The 16468-nt window shown below is 43.2% G+C and overlaps 2 protein-coding genes across 4 annotated transcripts in view; both read right to left on the bottom strand.

Moving 5' to 3' along the window:
• The window catches only part of AP3B1 (adaptor related protein complex 3 subunit beta 1), a 344461-nt gene that overhangs the window by 265664 nt on the left and 62329 nt on the right, over positions 1-16468 (bottom strand). For all 3 annotated transcript variants that reach the window (XR_007356822.2, XM_048851142.2, XM_048851143.2), the window contains exon 4: positions 1385-1480. Coding sequence is in view for 2 of the 3 variants with exons in the window: in XM_048851142.2 (XP_048707099.1) it covers positions 1385-1480 (96 nt within the window). In the remaining variant the exon portion in view is untranslated. The remainder of the gene's footprint in view (positions 1-1384; positions 1481-16468) is intronic.
• On the bottom strand, positions 9802-11567 carry LOC142072004 (myb/SANT-like DNA-binding domain-containing protein 7). The gene is made up of 2 exons (XM_075128240.1): positions 10762-11567; positions 9802-10173 (listed from the first exon to the last, which is right to left on the bottom strand). The coding sequence occupies exons 1-2, from the start codon at positions 11325-11327 to the stop codon at positions 10116-10118; spliced, it is 624 nt and encodes a 207-aa protein (XP_074984341.1). The 5' UTR covers positions 11328-11567; the 3' UTR covers positions 9802-10115.

Raw genomic sequence — 16468 nt, 5'->3', positions numbered from 1 at the left:
AGAGACCTGAAATCCTTCCTTCGTGCCAGTACACAGTGGGAGGTGGAAGGACTCATAAGTGAGCTGAGTTCTAGGAGTCAACCCTGAGTAATTTGCTGCATGATGGGAGTTCTGAACACTGCAATGGACCCAGTTAAATGCTAATTAAATACAGGGAACATAATACCCCTCCCAGCATTAAGGTTGCAACCTGCTGTTTAAAATCCATCCTCAATGTTTGTTGATCAGTTGCCTGTGTCCTCTGATCAATGGAATTTGATAAGAATGTACGTGACATTTTAAAACTAAGTTTTTTGAGGTTGGTTTTGTTTTGCTTTTTTGAGGGGGAGGACTGAACCAGGGGTGGGGGGCTAGCTTGATTGTCCAGCAGTAGCATAGACTATTTGCATTTGGGAGCACCAATATTAATTTGTACCTTCACTCCTGGTTTGAGAACATTGGGAAAGCAACTTTTAGCCCCGATGAATGACACTTTGCCTGTAATAAACTTTCTGACTAACTCAATAACAATATAGACTGGATCCATAAGGAGTCATATGCTGCTCTTCTTGGCCAGATGCACAGGTAAACAGAATGTCAAATCTGTCAGTAAGGGGGCAAAAAATCATCAGGCCCCCAAAATAGGCTTCTGTGAAGGAAGAAAAGTAATTCTCTTTAACGTGTATGCCACATGCCAAGACCTCTGCACTAAAATATCTTTCTAAATCTTTGCCACCCTATTTCAGAGGTGGTTCTTAGTTTTAGTTATCTGATCCCATTTTCCCATTCCCTCCTACCCCATGATTTTAACTTAGAGTTGAGGAAGTATAACAATATTAGTCCCACTGGCTCTTACTACTAGGACTAATATGGGTGACAGCCCAGAATTTTCTTTAGGGGATTTACTTTATTTAATCTATTTTAGGATTTTATGCTGCTACCCCCAAAAGCAATCCAAACACCTTCTGTGTAAAACCGGTTAGCAGAAGTTTACTTAAGGGAAACTCTGGCTCTCCTCATTTTTCAGGGTATCAGATGTCAGTACAGACCCTGTGATACTGCTGGAACAGAGGAAGAGCAGTCAAAGATATGTATTTTAAGTACGTAGGTTTCAAAAAAAAAGTTTACATTTTTAAGTGAAGTATTTTTCTTCCTGTTTCTAACCACTACTTAAAAGTTTTTTAAATATTGTTTTTGTTACTTCCAACCATGCAATTTAGTTGCTAGTTACTGTATTTAACACCTTTTAAAAAAAAAGCATAAAAGTCAGGTGCAAGTCACACGGAATCAATTTAAACTCAGATATTTATGAACTGCAGCATACAGTGTTTTCTATATCTGGAGAACAATTGAAGATACCTATATTTTTGACAGCACATCAGGGCAATTAACTATATTTACTCACCTTCAGAGCTCGCTGAAAAGTGCTGATGGACAACAACGCCAGGTCCTGCTGCTCCTCTGCATAGCGCATCAGATAAACGTACACCAGTTTTTTTATCTAAAAAAACAGAATATAGCATCAGAGAATTTAAGAATTCTACATGATCACATAGAAATCTAAACTACATTTGTTACTTGAAAGGCAAAACAGAGTTGCCAAGTGGAGGAATTGGCATTCCAAATTTTGAATTTATGATTAAAAGCATTTCTGAATAATCACATGCTCAGTGCCTCAGGAAGAAGGGTCATTCAAAACTTCCTAAATTACAATAAATCAAGAATTCCTGATGTCATGCAATAAGAGCAAGAAAAATCAGATCTACCTTTGTCCTACACTACAGGTATTTGAAAAGTACTCCTAACTGTTGATCTACCACAAGGGATGCAAAATTAAAAGCATTTTAAAAGCTTAGAACAGTGGACCCCAAACTGCTAAGTGCCCCCCATGGGGGGCATGGAGGAAGGTTCATGAGAGGTATGGGGGGGCCCCCCACAGGCCAGCCCCCACAGGGGGCGAGAGCACCACCTAGCCATGCTCTACCCCAGCCCCACCCCTGGACCTGGCTCCCAGCCCCACTCCCGGGGGGATTGGGGCAGACAGATTCCATTACTTGTAAGGAGGAACACAAAATAAAAAGTTTGGGGACCACTGCCTTAGAATTAATAATTTCCTTAGTACTCAATTTAATTCAGACAGACAACTGTCCCACTTTCAGTTTATATAAGTTACACTACAACTTGCCCCACGGCAAAGCCTCTGTATGTCACGTAAGCACAGAATACATTTTTTTGTTTGTGTTATAAAATGACTATAGGGGTTTATAATGGAAACTCTGAAAGACACTTTACTACAGCTGTGCTATAATTACTGTCACTACTGGAAAAAAGATTTGTGCTAGTTCTGGCAAAAAGCATAATATTAAATCACAGAAGGTACAAAACACTAAGTTATTTGTTGTTCTGCTACAGACAAGTGGCAATCAACATTGACCACAAGAGGCCTATGCAATGAATGACTGCAGGTGTGCAGAGAAAACCTCCTTTCTTTGAAACCACTCTGTGATTAGAAATAGGAGTTCTTAGTGCTTCTTGTCTACACTATTCTTTCATCATTTACCTTCATTCAATGTTACAACAATCCTTTCTGTAAAACTAATAACAAGGCCCCATTAGGTTTGAGGAACACAGACAGATCTCTTTAATTAGTTTATCCATACAAGTACAGCAAACTCCATGAGTTATTGAATAAGACTTTGATTATTTTTGTTCTATACTGCCAGTAAGATCACTTTTTGCATCTTTTGACATCTAATGCCATGACGCATGTAACAGGGCAGCACGTACTTGTAAAAATGAAATTTACAAGATACTTTTGTAACAATAAAGTGCCCTTCAATTCTCTTAAGAGAAATAAACATGCTCTAATGCTTTTACTTCATATTAGAGTATGAAGTATGGATCAAAAATTTAGGAGCATGTTTAGACAGGAAAGACATCTATGGAATAAGAAACCATTTTATAAAACCAACTAAAACGTTTAAGATTACATGACGAGGACAAGTACATATATTTTTCCCCCTATATACAATGGTTACAGATGAACAAAATTTGGTTATTGCTTTAGGGAATCAATCAAGATCAATATTCTAAAAGTTTGACCTAATCTATTTCAAATAGATACCAACAGAGTCAGAAATAATTTTGAGAATTCAGTTAATAGAAAGATAGAAGACAACCAAAGGACAGGGTTATTCACCTTGTGCAATAACTGAGGTTCTTCAAGATGTGTCCCCCTGTGGGTGCTCCACTTTAGGTGTTTGAGCACTCCGGTGCTTGTAATTGGAGATCTGTAGTAGAAGTACATTTAGATGCTTCCAATAAGGGGATCTTAAACCCATGTCAGGAGGCTAAACTAAATGACATCAGTTATGGGTCAAGAACACGAACTGTAGCTGAGAAAAATGACCTTCACTCAGGAAAATTGGAATTTCTGGTTTTGAAATGGGCTGTAACTAACAAACTATGACTACCTGGTACTATGCACAACCCTTCACGGTTTACAGAGATAGTAACCTGTTAACTTACATATTCACCTTTACCAGGCTGAATATCACAGCACACTGGTAGATTGAAGAATTACCTAACTTCAAAGTTAGCTATCATCCACGGAAACCTCATGTGGAGGTAGATACTCGATCCAGAATGCCTCCTGATATGGAAAAAAAAATTGCCAAAATATTCAGAAGACGCAAATAAAGATGATGTTTAGGCTGTCTGACAGTCCTTGTATATACAAAGAGACAGCAAAGTATCTTGGTTACCAGCTGTTACTGCCAATTCTTTGGTAGTAGAAGACTTCACCACAGGTTATATCCCCCAAAAAGTCTATTCCATTAGAAGACGTTTTGGCAACTCAGAAGGAAGATTTAGCAGTTGCTAAAATTCTTCATTATAAGTCCTTAGGACACAAACTGAATAACCAAGAACACAAGAGCATGTGGTAAGGTCCACTTCCCTGATGCATGAATGGTATTGGTTGCATTTGGCTACAAATGGAATACTTTATTAGAAAACCAAGTTAGGAAATCAACTGGTACTACCTGAAAAATACACCTTTAAAATCCCTCCTGGCCAGAGGAAAAACCCTTTCACCTGTAAAGGGTTAAGAAGCTAGGATAACCTCGCTGGCACCTGACCAAAATGACCAATGAGGAGACAAGATACTTTAAAAGCTGGGGGGGGGGGAAGAGGGGCGAGAAACAAAGGATCTCTCTGTCTGTGTGATGCTTTTGCCGGAAACAGAAAAGAAATGGAGTCTTAGAATTTAGTAAGTAACCAAGCTAGATATGCGTTAGATTCTGTTTTGTTTAAATGGCTGATAAAATAATCTGTGCTGAATGGAATGTATATTCCTGTTTTTGTGTCTTTTTGTAACTTAAGGTTTTGCTTAGAGGGATTCTTTATGTTTTGAATCTGATTACCCTGTAAGGTATTTACCATCCTGATGTTACAGAGGTGATTCTTTTACTTTTTTTCTTCAAACTAAAATTCTTCTTTTAAGAACCTGATTGCTTTTTCATTCTTCTTAAGATCCAAGGATTTGGGTCTGTGTTCACCTACACAAATTGGTGAGGATTTTTATCAAGCCTTCCCCAGGAAAGGTGGTGTAGGGTTTGGGAAGATTTTGGCAGGAAAGATGTTTCCAAGCAGGCTCTTTCCTGGTTATATATTTGTTAGACGCTTGGTGGTGGCAGCAATAAAGTCCAAGGGCAAAAGGTAAAATAGTTTGTACCTTGGGGAAGTTTTAACCTAAGCTGGTAAAAATAAGCTTAGGGGCTTTTCATGCAGGTCCCCACATCTGTACCCTAGAGTACACAACACAACAGGAAATCAAAATGAGGCCAGGAATTCAGACTCCAGTGATACTGATAGTGAGAGTGAAGATGAACCTCATTATGTGATGGGACATGGCACAGAGACTCTGATTCCAGATGCTGAATCATTTGATCCACAACTGGGAAATACAGAGGATGTGAACAGGGAACAGTTCAGACTGATGTGACAATCACACCAGCCACTGAAAGACATGACTATCAAACCAAGATCACGGCTCCTGAAACCAGTACTGCACAACAGGAGAGATCACCAGAATAACCCACCGACATGCAAGGTTATCCAACTAGAGAGAAGAGTCCCTACAGACAATGATGTATGAACAGTTAGGGGCACCAGACTTATCAGTGTTTAAATCCAGCTACTGTGAATGGTGTGAATGCACCACAGTTATTCTTACATTTGTCTCATGTCATACCCAGTACTGACTTTTGTACCTTATCCTGCATTCTATCCAAGACTGATATAAGTATGGATGTTGATCTACATCAAGTGTTCTATAGTTCTGGACAATTTATGTTCATTTAGTACAGGGGATCTCAAACTGGGGGTTATGACCCTTCAGGGGGTCGCAAGGTTATTACATGGGGGAGGGGGTCGCAAGCTGTCAGCCTCTAGCCCCGAACCTCGCTTTGCCTCCAGCATTTATAATAGCGTTAAATATTTTAAAAGTGCTTTTAATTTATTGGGGGGGGGGTCCACACTCATAGGTTTGCTGTGTGAAAGGGGTCACCAATACAAAAGTTTGAGAACCACTTATTTAGTACGTATTTTGTCATGCCACATGACAGTTACACTGTTAAACCTTTGGTCATATGGGGAAACATGTATTTCATAAGTATAAGCATCTTTGGGAATTTAAATAATCAGAAATGACTATTTTGTTGGATACTAGAACTACACTTGCCACATAATTGGTGTTAGGCAACAACTTTATGAGTATGTGGAACTCACGGGCTATTACTAATAAGTCAAGTTGATGGACTGAACGTTATATATATCGTTAATAGAAATGTCAGAACAACATTACATTTATGAGGGGGAAGTGTAGTACACATAAGGGAATGGCAGGGATTAATTTACCTGTGCCCTGTGCCTTTAAGGGTTATAGCACTGCTGAAGAGTAAAAAAGGAATAAAGTAGTGAAGAAAAGTGTCAGCCCAGGAGGTTGGTGGTGGCTGCGCTCAGTGAGACCGCGTTGTTGTGGGGCTTATGCAGGACACATTTAACTTTTTTATATGAAGTTTTATGAAATCTTAGTTTTAAAGCCAGCCCTGGACTGAGTATGTAATAAGTAGCAGGAGTGCAACAGTTAACAGAACTCAAAATTATCAATTTTATAGCCACTCTCATCAGTAACTCTTCCCACCTAGACAGCTGGGTCTCAATTTGAAGCCAGATTTACAATGCATTCTCATCCCACTGGTTGAGAAAAATACACAGGAAAGTTTTAACACTAGCCAAATCACTCAACCTGAATATACAATTGTGTAGTTCATCTCTTGGATTTTATGTTTTTGATATCTCTAATCACATTGTGCTTTGATGATCTGGAAGACAAGGCAAAACACTCTAAATATTTAATTAATTTGATTTTAAAATCTCAATGCCGTTGATCCTCTTTTTCCACAAAGAGACCCAGGTCAATGGGACTACTTACATATTTAAGGTTTTGGCACGCAAGTAAATATCTTGCCTAAATCATACTATAATTAGGTCAGCAAAGCTGATTTATTTGGTAAATAGTGTGCTGGCTGCAGGCAAACAGTTAAAAATAGCTCACAGTTTTTCACCGTAATTCCTGGCTCACACAGATACATAACTTCTCTTCACCACCACCAGCTGACTGACAGTTTGATTTTGCCTCTAATCATACATCTGCTCTCAGTTGTTTTGAACTGGCAGCCCTGCCTGCTGCTAGAAGAGAATTCCCCTTCACACACACTGAGGGTATGTCTACACTACGGAATAAGGTCGAATTTATAGAAGTCGGTTTTTTAGAAATCGGTTTTATATATTTGAGTGTGTGTGTCCCCACAGAAAATGCTCTAAGTGCATTAAGTGCATTAACTCGGCGGAGCGCTTCCACAGTACCGAGGCTAGAGTTGACTTCCGGAGTATTGCACTGTGGGTAGCTATCCCACAGTTCCCGCAGTCTCCGCTGCCCATTGGAATTCTGGGTTGAGATCCCAATGCCTGATGGGGCTAAAACATTGTCGCGGGGGGTTCTGGGTACATATCGTCAGGCCCCCGTTCCCTCCCTCCCTCCGTGAAAGCAAGGGCAGACAATCATTTCGCGCCTTTTTTCCTGAGTTACCTGTGCAGACGCCATACCACTGCAAGCATGGAGCCCGCTCAGGTAACCGTCATCCTATGTCTCCTGGGTGCTGGCAGACGCAGTACGGCTTTGCTGCACAGTAGCAGCAACCCCTTGCCTTGTGGCAGCAGACGGTACAGTATGACTGGTAGCCGTCATCGTCATGTCCGAGGTGCTCCTGGCCACGTCGGCTGGGAGCGCCTGGGCAGACATGGGTGCAGGGACTAAATTTGGAGTGACTTGACCAGGTCATTCTCTTTAGTCCTGCCTGCAGTCAGTCCTATTGAACCGTCTTATGGTGGGCGGGCAGGCGATACGGACTGCTAGCAGTCGTACTGTACCATCTTCTGCCAGGCAGGCAAGAGATGGGGATGGCTAGCAGTCGTACTGTACCATCTTCTGCCAGGCAGGCAAGAGATGGGGATGGCTAGCAGTCGTACTGTACCATCTTCTGCCAGGCAGGCAAGAGATGGGGATGGCTAGCAGTCGTACTGTACCATCTTCTGCCGAGCAGCCATGAGATGTGGATGGCATGCAGTCCTTCTACACCGTCTGCTGCCAGCCAAAGATGTAAAAGATAGATGGAGTGGGTCAAAACAAGAAATAGACCAGATTTGTTTTGTACTCATTTGCCTCCTCCCCTGTCTAGGGGACTCATTCCTCTAGGTCACACTGCAGTCACTCACAGAGAAGGTGCAGCGAGGTAAATCTAGGCATGTATCAGTCAGAGGCCAGGCTAACCTCCTTGTTCCAAGAAGAACAATAACTTAGGTGCACCATTTCTTATTGGAACCCTCCGTGAAGTCCTGCCTGAAATACTCCTTGATGTACAGGCACCCCCTTTGTTGATTTTAGCTCCCTGAAGCCAACCCTGTAAGCCGTGTCGTCAGTCGCCCCTCCCTCCGTCAGAGCAACGGCAGACAATCGTTCCGCGCCTTTTTTCTGTGCGGACGCCATACCAAGGCAAGCATGGAGGCCGCTCAGCTCACTTTGGCAATTAGGAGCACATTAAACACCACACGCATTATCCAGCAGTATATGCAGCACCAGAACCTGGCAAAGCGATACCGGGCGAGGAGGCGACGTCAGCGCGGACACGTGAGTGATCAGGACATGGACACAGATTTCTCTGAAAGCATGGGCCCTGCCAATGCATGCATCATGGTGCTAATGGGGCAGGTTCATGCTGTGGAACGCCGATTCTGGGCTCGGGAAACAAGCACAGACTGGTGGGACCGCATAGTGTTGCAGGTCTGGGACGATTCCCAGTGGCTGCGAAACTTTCGCATGCGTAAGGGCACTTTCATGGAACTTTGTGACTTGCTTTCCCCTGCCCTGAGGCGCATGAATACCAAGATGAGAGCAGCCCTCACAGTTGAGAAGCGAGTGGCGATAGCCCTGTGGAAGCTTGCAACGCCAGACAGCTACCGGTCAGTTGGGAATCAATTTAGAGTGGGCAAATCTACTGTGGGGGCTGCTGTGATGCAAGTAGCCCACGTAATCAAAGATCTGCTGATATCAAGGGTAGTGACCCTGGGAAATGTGCAGGTCATAGTGGATGGCTTTGCTGCAATGGGATTCCCTAACTGTGGTGGGGCTATAGACGGAACCCATATCCCTATATTGGCACCGGAGCACCAAGCCGCCGAGTACATAAACCGCAAGGGGTACTTTTCGATAGTGCTGCAAGCTCTGGTGGATCACAAGGGACGTTTCACCAACATCAACGTGGGATGGCCGGGAAAGGTGCATGATGCTCGCATCTTCAGGAACTCTGGTCTGTTTCAAAAGCTGCAGGAAGGGACTTTATTCCCAGACCAGAAAATAACTGCTGGGGATGTTGAAATGCCTATATGTATCCTTGGGGACCCAGCCTACCCCTTAATGCCATGGCTCATGAAGCCGTACACAGGCAGCCTGGACAGTAGTCAGGAGCTGTTCAACTACAGGCTGAGCAAGTGCAGAATGGTGGTAGAATGTGCATTTGGATGTTTAAAGGCGTGCTGGCGCAGTTTACTGACTCGCTTAGACCTCAGCGAAACCAATATTCCCACTGTTATTACTGCTTGCTGTGTGCTCCACAATATCTGTGAGAGTAAGGGGGAGACGTTTATGGCGGGGTGGGAGGTTGAGGCAAATCGCCTGGCTGCTGGTTATGCGCAGCCAGACACCAGGGCGGTTAGAAGAGCACAGGAGGGCGCGGTACGCATCGGAGAAGCTTTGAAAACCAGTTTCATGACTGGCCAGGCTACGGTGTGAAAGTTCTGTTTGTTTCTCCTTGATGAAACCCCCCGCCCCTTGGTTCACTCTACTTCCCTGTAAGCTAACCACCCGCCCCTCCTCCCTTCAATCACCGCTTGCAGAGGCAATAAAGTCATTGTTGCTTCACATTCATGCATTCTTTATTCATTCATCACACAAATCGGGGGATGACTACCAAGGTAGCCCAGGAGGGGTGGTGGAGGAGGGAAGGAAAATGCCACACAGCACTTTAAGCACAGCACTTTAAAAGTTTACAACTTTAAAATTTATTGAATGACAGCCTTCTTTTTTTTGGGCAATCCTCTGTGGTGGAGTGGCTGGTTGGCCGGAGGCCCCCCCACCACGTTCTTGGGCGTCTGGGTGTGGAGGCTATGGAACTTGGGGAGGAGGGCGGTTGGTTACAGAGGGGCAGCAGTGGCAATCTGTGCTCGAGCTGCCTTTGCTGCAGCTCAACCATACACTGGAGCATACTGGTTTGGTCCTGCAGCAGCCTCAGCATTGAATCCTGCCTCCTCTCATCACGCTGCCGCCACATTTGAGCTTCAGCCCTGTCTTCAGCCCGCCACTTACTCTCTTCAACCCGCCACCTCTCCTCCCGGTCATTTTGTGCTTTCCTGCACTCTGACATTATTTGCCTCCACGCATTCGTCTGTGCTCTGTCAGTGTGGGAGGACAGCATGAGCTCGGAGAACATTTCATCGCGAGTGCGTTTTTTTTCTTTCTAAGCTTCACTAGCCTCTGGGAAGGAGAAGATCCTGTGATCATTGAAACACATGCAGCTGGTGGAGAAAAAAAAAGGGACAGCGGTATTTAAAAAGACACATTTTATAAAACAGTGGCTACACTCTTTCAGGGTAAACCTTGCTGTTAACATTACATACATAGCACATGTGCTTTCGTTACAAGGTCGCATTTTGCCTCCTCCCACCGCGTGACTACCCCCTCAACCTTCCCCCCTCCCTGTGGCTAACAGCGGGAAACATTTCTGTTTAGCCACAGGCAAACAGCCCAGCAGGAATGGGCTCCTCTGAGTGTCCCCTGAAGAAAACCACTCTATTTCAACCAGGTGACCATGAATTAGATCTCACTCTCCTGAGGATAACACAGAGAGATAAAGAACCGATGTTGTTTGAATGCCAGCAAACATACACTGCAGTGCTTTGTTCTACAATGATTCCCGAGTACGTGGTACTGGCCTGGAGTGGTAAAGTGTCCTACCATGAAGGACGCAATAAGGCTGCCCTCCCCAGAAACCTTTTGCAAAGGCTTTAGGACTACATCTAGGAGAACCGCAAATGCCAGGGCAAAGTAATCCTTTCACATGCTTGCTTTTAAACCATGTATAGTATTTTAAAAGGTACACTCACCAGAGGTCCCTTCTCCGCCTGCTGGGTCCAGGAGGCAGCCTTGGGTGGGTTCGGGGGGTACTGGCTCCAGGTCTAGGGTGAGAAATAGTTCCTGGCTGTCGGGAAAACCGGTTTCTCCGCTTGCTTGCTTGCTGTGAGCTATCATCTTCTTCGTCCCCAAAACCTGATTCCGTATTGCCTCCATCTCCATTGAAGGAGTCAAACAACACGGCTGGGGTAGTGGTGGCTGAACCCCCTAAAATGGCATGCAGCTCATCATAGAAGCGGCATGTATGGGGCTCTGACCCAGAGAGGCTGTTCGCCTCTCTGGTTTTCTGGTAGGCTTGCCTCAGCTCCTTCAGTTTCACGCGGCACTGCTTCGGGTCCCTGTTATGGCCTCTGTCCTTCATGCCCTGGGAGATTTTCACAAAGGTTTTGGCATTTCGAAAACTGGAACGGAGTTCTGATAGCACGGATTCCTCTCCCCAAACAGCGATCAGATCCCGTACCTCCCGTTCGGTCCATGCTGGAGCCCTTTTGCGATTCTGGGACTCCATCATGGTCACCTGTGCTGATGAGCTCTGCATGGTCACCTGCAGCTTGCCACGCTGGCCAAACAGGAAATGAGATTCAAAAGTTCGCGGTTCTTTTCCTGTCTACCTGGCCAGTGCATCTGAGTTGAGAGTGCTGTCCAGAGCGGTCATAATGGAGCACTCTGGGATAGCTCCCGGAGGCCAATACCATCGAATTGTGTCCACAGTACCCCAAATTCGAGCCGGCAACGTTGATTTAAACGCTAATCCACTTGTCAGGGGTGGAGTAAGGAAATCGATTTTAAGAGCCCTTTAAGTCGAAATAAAAGGCTTCATTGTGTGGACGGGTGCAGGTTTACATCGATTTAACACTGCTAAATTCGACCTAAAGTCTTAGTGTAGACCAGGGCTGAGTGACCAAAACAGCACAGCTGCAACTGCTATCACAGCCATCAAATATTCTTCAGCTGGAGGGGGCAGGGAAAGTAAGAGACATGGCTAGTCAAGTTGACAGTGGACGAGGGAGTTTAGTGTTGAAAAGTCACCCCCCTTCATGCCACCTACTGTCACTTCCCTTTATAGTTCAACTCCTGGACACATGAAAACATCTGCTCCCTAAAGATGTGAAAAAACTAGCCAGCAGTCAAACCTGTAGCATTCATTATTACATTGATGCCTGGTAATTAAATTCCCCAATGTTACAGCATTGCTTCCAAATTTGCCCTTCCACTGGACAAAATGGGAGTGGCTGGACCGCCCCTCTTCACCACAACACTTACTTTCATGAGAAGAGACTATAATCTCAGAGTGTAGAAGTTTCAAACAAGATTCAAAGTCCCCTCACCCATGCAATAAACACTCATTGCTCCTCAGTTCAAAACATCTTAACCAGAAGAGAGAAAATAATCCCACATAAGAAAGGGGCAGGGAGGGAGTATTCCATATACCTATTTAATTTGAGATCTTCACACAGAGGACTGAGTAATCCTTTTTTGTACTGTATGGGACTTTTCCCTGTTCTGATTTGTTCTATGCTTTTCACTTTTAATCTTTGACAGACAAAGGCTTAATTTGTAGCGTTTCTAGTATTTTAATTCACACTATCCACAGAAGTTCCTTTCAGGTACGGGGAAGAGTCAGTGTCTATGTCTATGATTGATAGTTCATTTATGCCTTTTATTTTTTTAAATATAGATCTTAAGTGTTGTGCTCACATTAGTCTGAACTTACTAGTAATATTACTAATAAAGACTATATACAGTACACAAGTTTCAAAATTTCTGTTCTGGTTCATCAGTCTGTACCCAAAAGTCAGCTACCATATTAATAGCAAGAAACCTAATTAGTGATTATTTTATTGACTCAATATCTTGTGTGTTTTTCACTACAGTGAATCCTGTCAGGAAAAGAAGAAAGTACTTACCACATTAATGATTTTAAAATATGCAAGGAATTTTTCATTCTTTTTCAGGTATCTTCCCGACCTGAACACTACAGGCTGGTAATACATTAGAAGTTAGAATACTGACTTCAGTACTGGGCAAACTGGTTGAAACTATAGTAAAGAACAAAATTGTCAAACACATAGATGAACACGGTTTGTTGGGAAAGAGTCAACATGGGTTTTTGTAAAGAGAAATCACCACTCTACTAGAATTCTTTGAGGGGGGTCAACAAGCATGTGGACAAGGGGGATCCAGTGTATATAGCGTACTTAGATTTTCAGAAAGCCATTGACAAGGTCCCTCACCAAAGGCTCTTCAGCAAAGTAAGCTATCATGGGATAAGAGGGAAGGTCCTCTCATGGATTTGTAACTGGTTAAAAGATAGGAAACAAAAGGCAGGAATAAATGGTCAGTTGTCAGAATGGAGAGAGGTAAAGAGTGGTGTCCCCCAGGAGTCTGTACTGGGAACAGTCCTATTCAACATATTCATAAATGATCTGGAAAAAGGGGTAAACACTGAGGAGGCAAAATTCGCAGAGAATACAAAACTACTCAAGATAGTTAAGTCCCAGGCAGACTGTGAAGAGCTACAAAAGGATCTCACAAAACTGGGTGATTTGGCAACAAAATGGCAGATGAAATTCAATGCTGATAAATACAAAGTAACGCACATTGGAAAACATAATCCCAACTATACATATAAAACGATGGGATCTAAATTAGCTGTTACCACTCAAGAAAGATCTTGGAGTCATTGTAGATAGTTCTCTGAAAACATCCACTCAATGTGCAGCGGCAATCAAAAAAGCGAACAAAAAGCTGGGAATCATTAAAAAAGGGATAGATGATAAATATACACCCATGGTCTGTACGCTCACATCTTTAATACTATGTGCAGATATGGTCACCCCATTTTAAAAAACACATTGGACCTGGAAAAGGTTCAGAAAAGGGCAACAAAAATGATTAGGGGTATGGAACAGCTTCCATATGAGGAGAGATTAATAAAACTGGCACTTTTCAGTTTGGAAAAGAGACGAAGGGTGGATATGATTGAGGTCTATAAAATCTTGACTGGCGTGGAGAAAGTAAATAAGGAAGTGTTATTTATTCCTTCTCATAACACAAGAACTAGGGGTCACCAAATGAAATTAATAGGCAGCAGGTTTAAAACAAACAAAAGGAAAGTATTTCTTCACACAATGCAGTCAACCTGGGGAACTCTTTGCCAGAGGATGTTTTGAAGGCCAAGACTAACAGAAAAGGAGTTAAATTGGTTAGTCTCTAAGGTGCCACAAGTACTCCTTTTCTTTTTGTGAATACAGACTAAGACGGCTGCTACTCTGAAGACTATAACAGAGTTCAAAAAAGAACTAGATAAATTCATGGAGGATAGGTCCATCAATGGCTATTAGCCAGAATGGGCAGGGATGGTGTCACTAGCCTCTGTTTAGAAGCTGGGAATCAGCGACAGGGAATGGATCACTTGACGATTACCTGTTCTATTCATTTCCTCTGGGGCACTTGGCATTGGCCACTGTCAGAAGACAGGATACTAGGCTAGATGGACCTTTAGTCTGACCCAGTGTGGCCTTTCTTATGTAAAACTGCTCTCCCAAAGTGGACATAAGATCTCAAAGCCAGGTCAACAGATTAATGGCGCGCATACATGCAGACTGAACTCCTCATTGTATTTTCACAATTAGGATATTGCAAAGAAATGCCTTGTCTAGTCAAATGCACTTATACTTTTAGGGACTATAATACCTGTTAATTCATAGCAAGTTTTAATGCTAGGTTTAATCCATGTTGACAAGTATTAGGAGGAAATGGCCTGGTCCCTAGTTCTAGCAACATAAACCACAAAAAGTCTGATGGATTTATTAAGTTCTTTTTCCTATTAAGATAGTATGTGAGAGTTGTTAGTGTGTGCAACCAGAGCATTCCAAGAAGTTAAGGCAATTTGCGGAAGAAAATAGACATACCGGTAGCCTGACTTATATGAAAATTGGGAGGGAGGTGGCAGAGAGGATGCAGTTCCACCTTATCCTCAAAAATGAAGAACTTAAGTACGGTTGGTCATTAAAGCTTTTAGCCAGCTGACAATAAAATCATGAGTGGTGTGGAGAAAGTGAATATGGAAAAGTTATTTATTTGTTCCCATAATATAAGAACTAGAGGCCACCAAATGAAATTAATGGGCAGCCGGTTTAAAACAAATAAAAGGAAGTTCTTCACACAGCGCACAGTGAACCTGTGGAACTCCTTGCCTCAGGAGGTTGTGAAGGCTAGGACTATAACAGGGTTTAAAAGAGAACTGGATAAATTCATGGAGGTTAAGTCCATTAATGGCTATTAGCCAGGATAGGTAAGGAATGGTGTCCCTAGCCTCTGTTTGTCAGAAGGTGCAGATGGATGGCAAGAGAGAGATCACTTAATCATTACCTGCTAGTTTGACTCCCTCTGGAGCACCTGGCATTGGCCACTGCTGGGAGACAGGATACTGGGTTGGATGGACCTTTGGTCTGACCCAGTATGGCCATTCTTATGTTATGTTGTTCTTAATTCCGGATAATGTTATCACCGAAAGAAATGCAGTCTTCAGAAGCAATAAGAGCCCCTCCTGGTCCCAGGGATTCAAAACTGAGGGTCCATTCAATTTGGTTGTAGAATGAGGATAGAGGTGCTTGTTCACACACAAATGAAAACATTAAACCCTCTTACACTGGAACATGATATGCAGCTGTAACTGAAAGATTAAAAGGAACAAAACAATAGGCCAAATTTGAGAAGCAGAAACTTTTTTTTGGCTGGAGACTGTAATAATTTAAATTGGGGTGCCCAAGACTGAATCACCTTGTTAACCCCACTGCTTCCAGCAAAAGAACAATTTACTTGTGCTTAACTAGGTGTCAGCTTCTTGACACCACCAGTCCGTTAGCTACCCAAACAACTTCCTCAGGGCTATGCCAGCCCTTACTTTGCCTTGCAGGTTAAAAGTAGGTGGACCCCAAGCCCGAAGCCCCCTTGAAGTGTTTCTCTGCGGTATCCAGCCCTTATCCATGGACACTCTCAGAAATTGCCAGGTAAGCTGTCCCCAAAAGAACAGTGCACAAACCAGCCTGTTTGACACAACTGAGTATCAGCTCCAATATACCATCAGAGCACTGAGATATATTTATACTGAAAACAATCATAAGATTTAAGAGACAGTGAATAAAGACAACAATGGAAACAGAAGTGTTACATATAAAACAAAAGGTACAACATGCTTTCTAGAGAGTCTAAACTTAATTTTAAACAGATTAAAACCCTTGTTTAAAGTAGTTTCTCTCACCTAAAGCAATCTCCCAGTGTCTCCAACCAACATGGCTGGGATCCCCCGTGACGTTCCGTACTCGTGTGAACGCCGTACACCCACATGTTCATCCTTATAAAATGATTCTGTGGTATCTAATGCAAAGTTTGTCATGTCGGGTGTCTTCGGAAGGCTCATGATGCACTGAGCGTTGTTGTTATAATGATGGTATAGTAATTGTTGTTGCAGTAATGTTATAATTTCATGTATGTAGTTATGAGGCTGAAAATGTATCCTCATGGCTTAAAGCAAGCCCAGGCAAAAACTCTCTAACAGCAGAGGGGCAGTTCACACCTCATCAAGGCATGTATGGGACAAACCCAGCCCAGCCTCACAGGAACAAAGGATGCCGGCCTAGGCAGCAACAAAAGGATCTGTTGGACTCTCAAGTG

Source organism: Caretta caretta, chromosome 5 (genome assembly GCF_965140235.1).
Source record: "Caretta caretta isolate rCarCar2 chromosome 5, rCarCar1.hap1, whole genome shotgun sequence".
NCBI lineage: Eukaryota > Metazoa > Chordata > Testudines > Cheloniidae > Caretta > Caretta caretta.
This window is presented reverse-complemented; position numbering and strand designations above follow the sequence as displayed.

Bases quoted from the DNA above. Each gene is read 5' to 3' on its own strand.
- LOC142072004 (XM_075128240.1), bottom strand. From the start codon at position 11,327: ATGCAGAGCTCATCAGCACAGGTGACCATGATGGAGTCCCAGAATCGC. The intron at 10,174-10,761 runs GTGAGTGTACCT...TTTCTCCACCAG, and splicing joins AGGCGGAGAAGGGACCTCTG to CTGCATGTGTTTCAATGATC.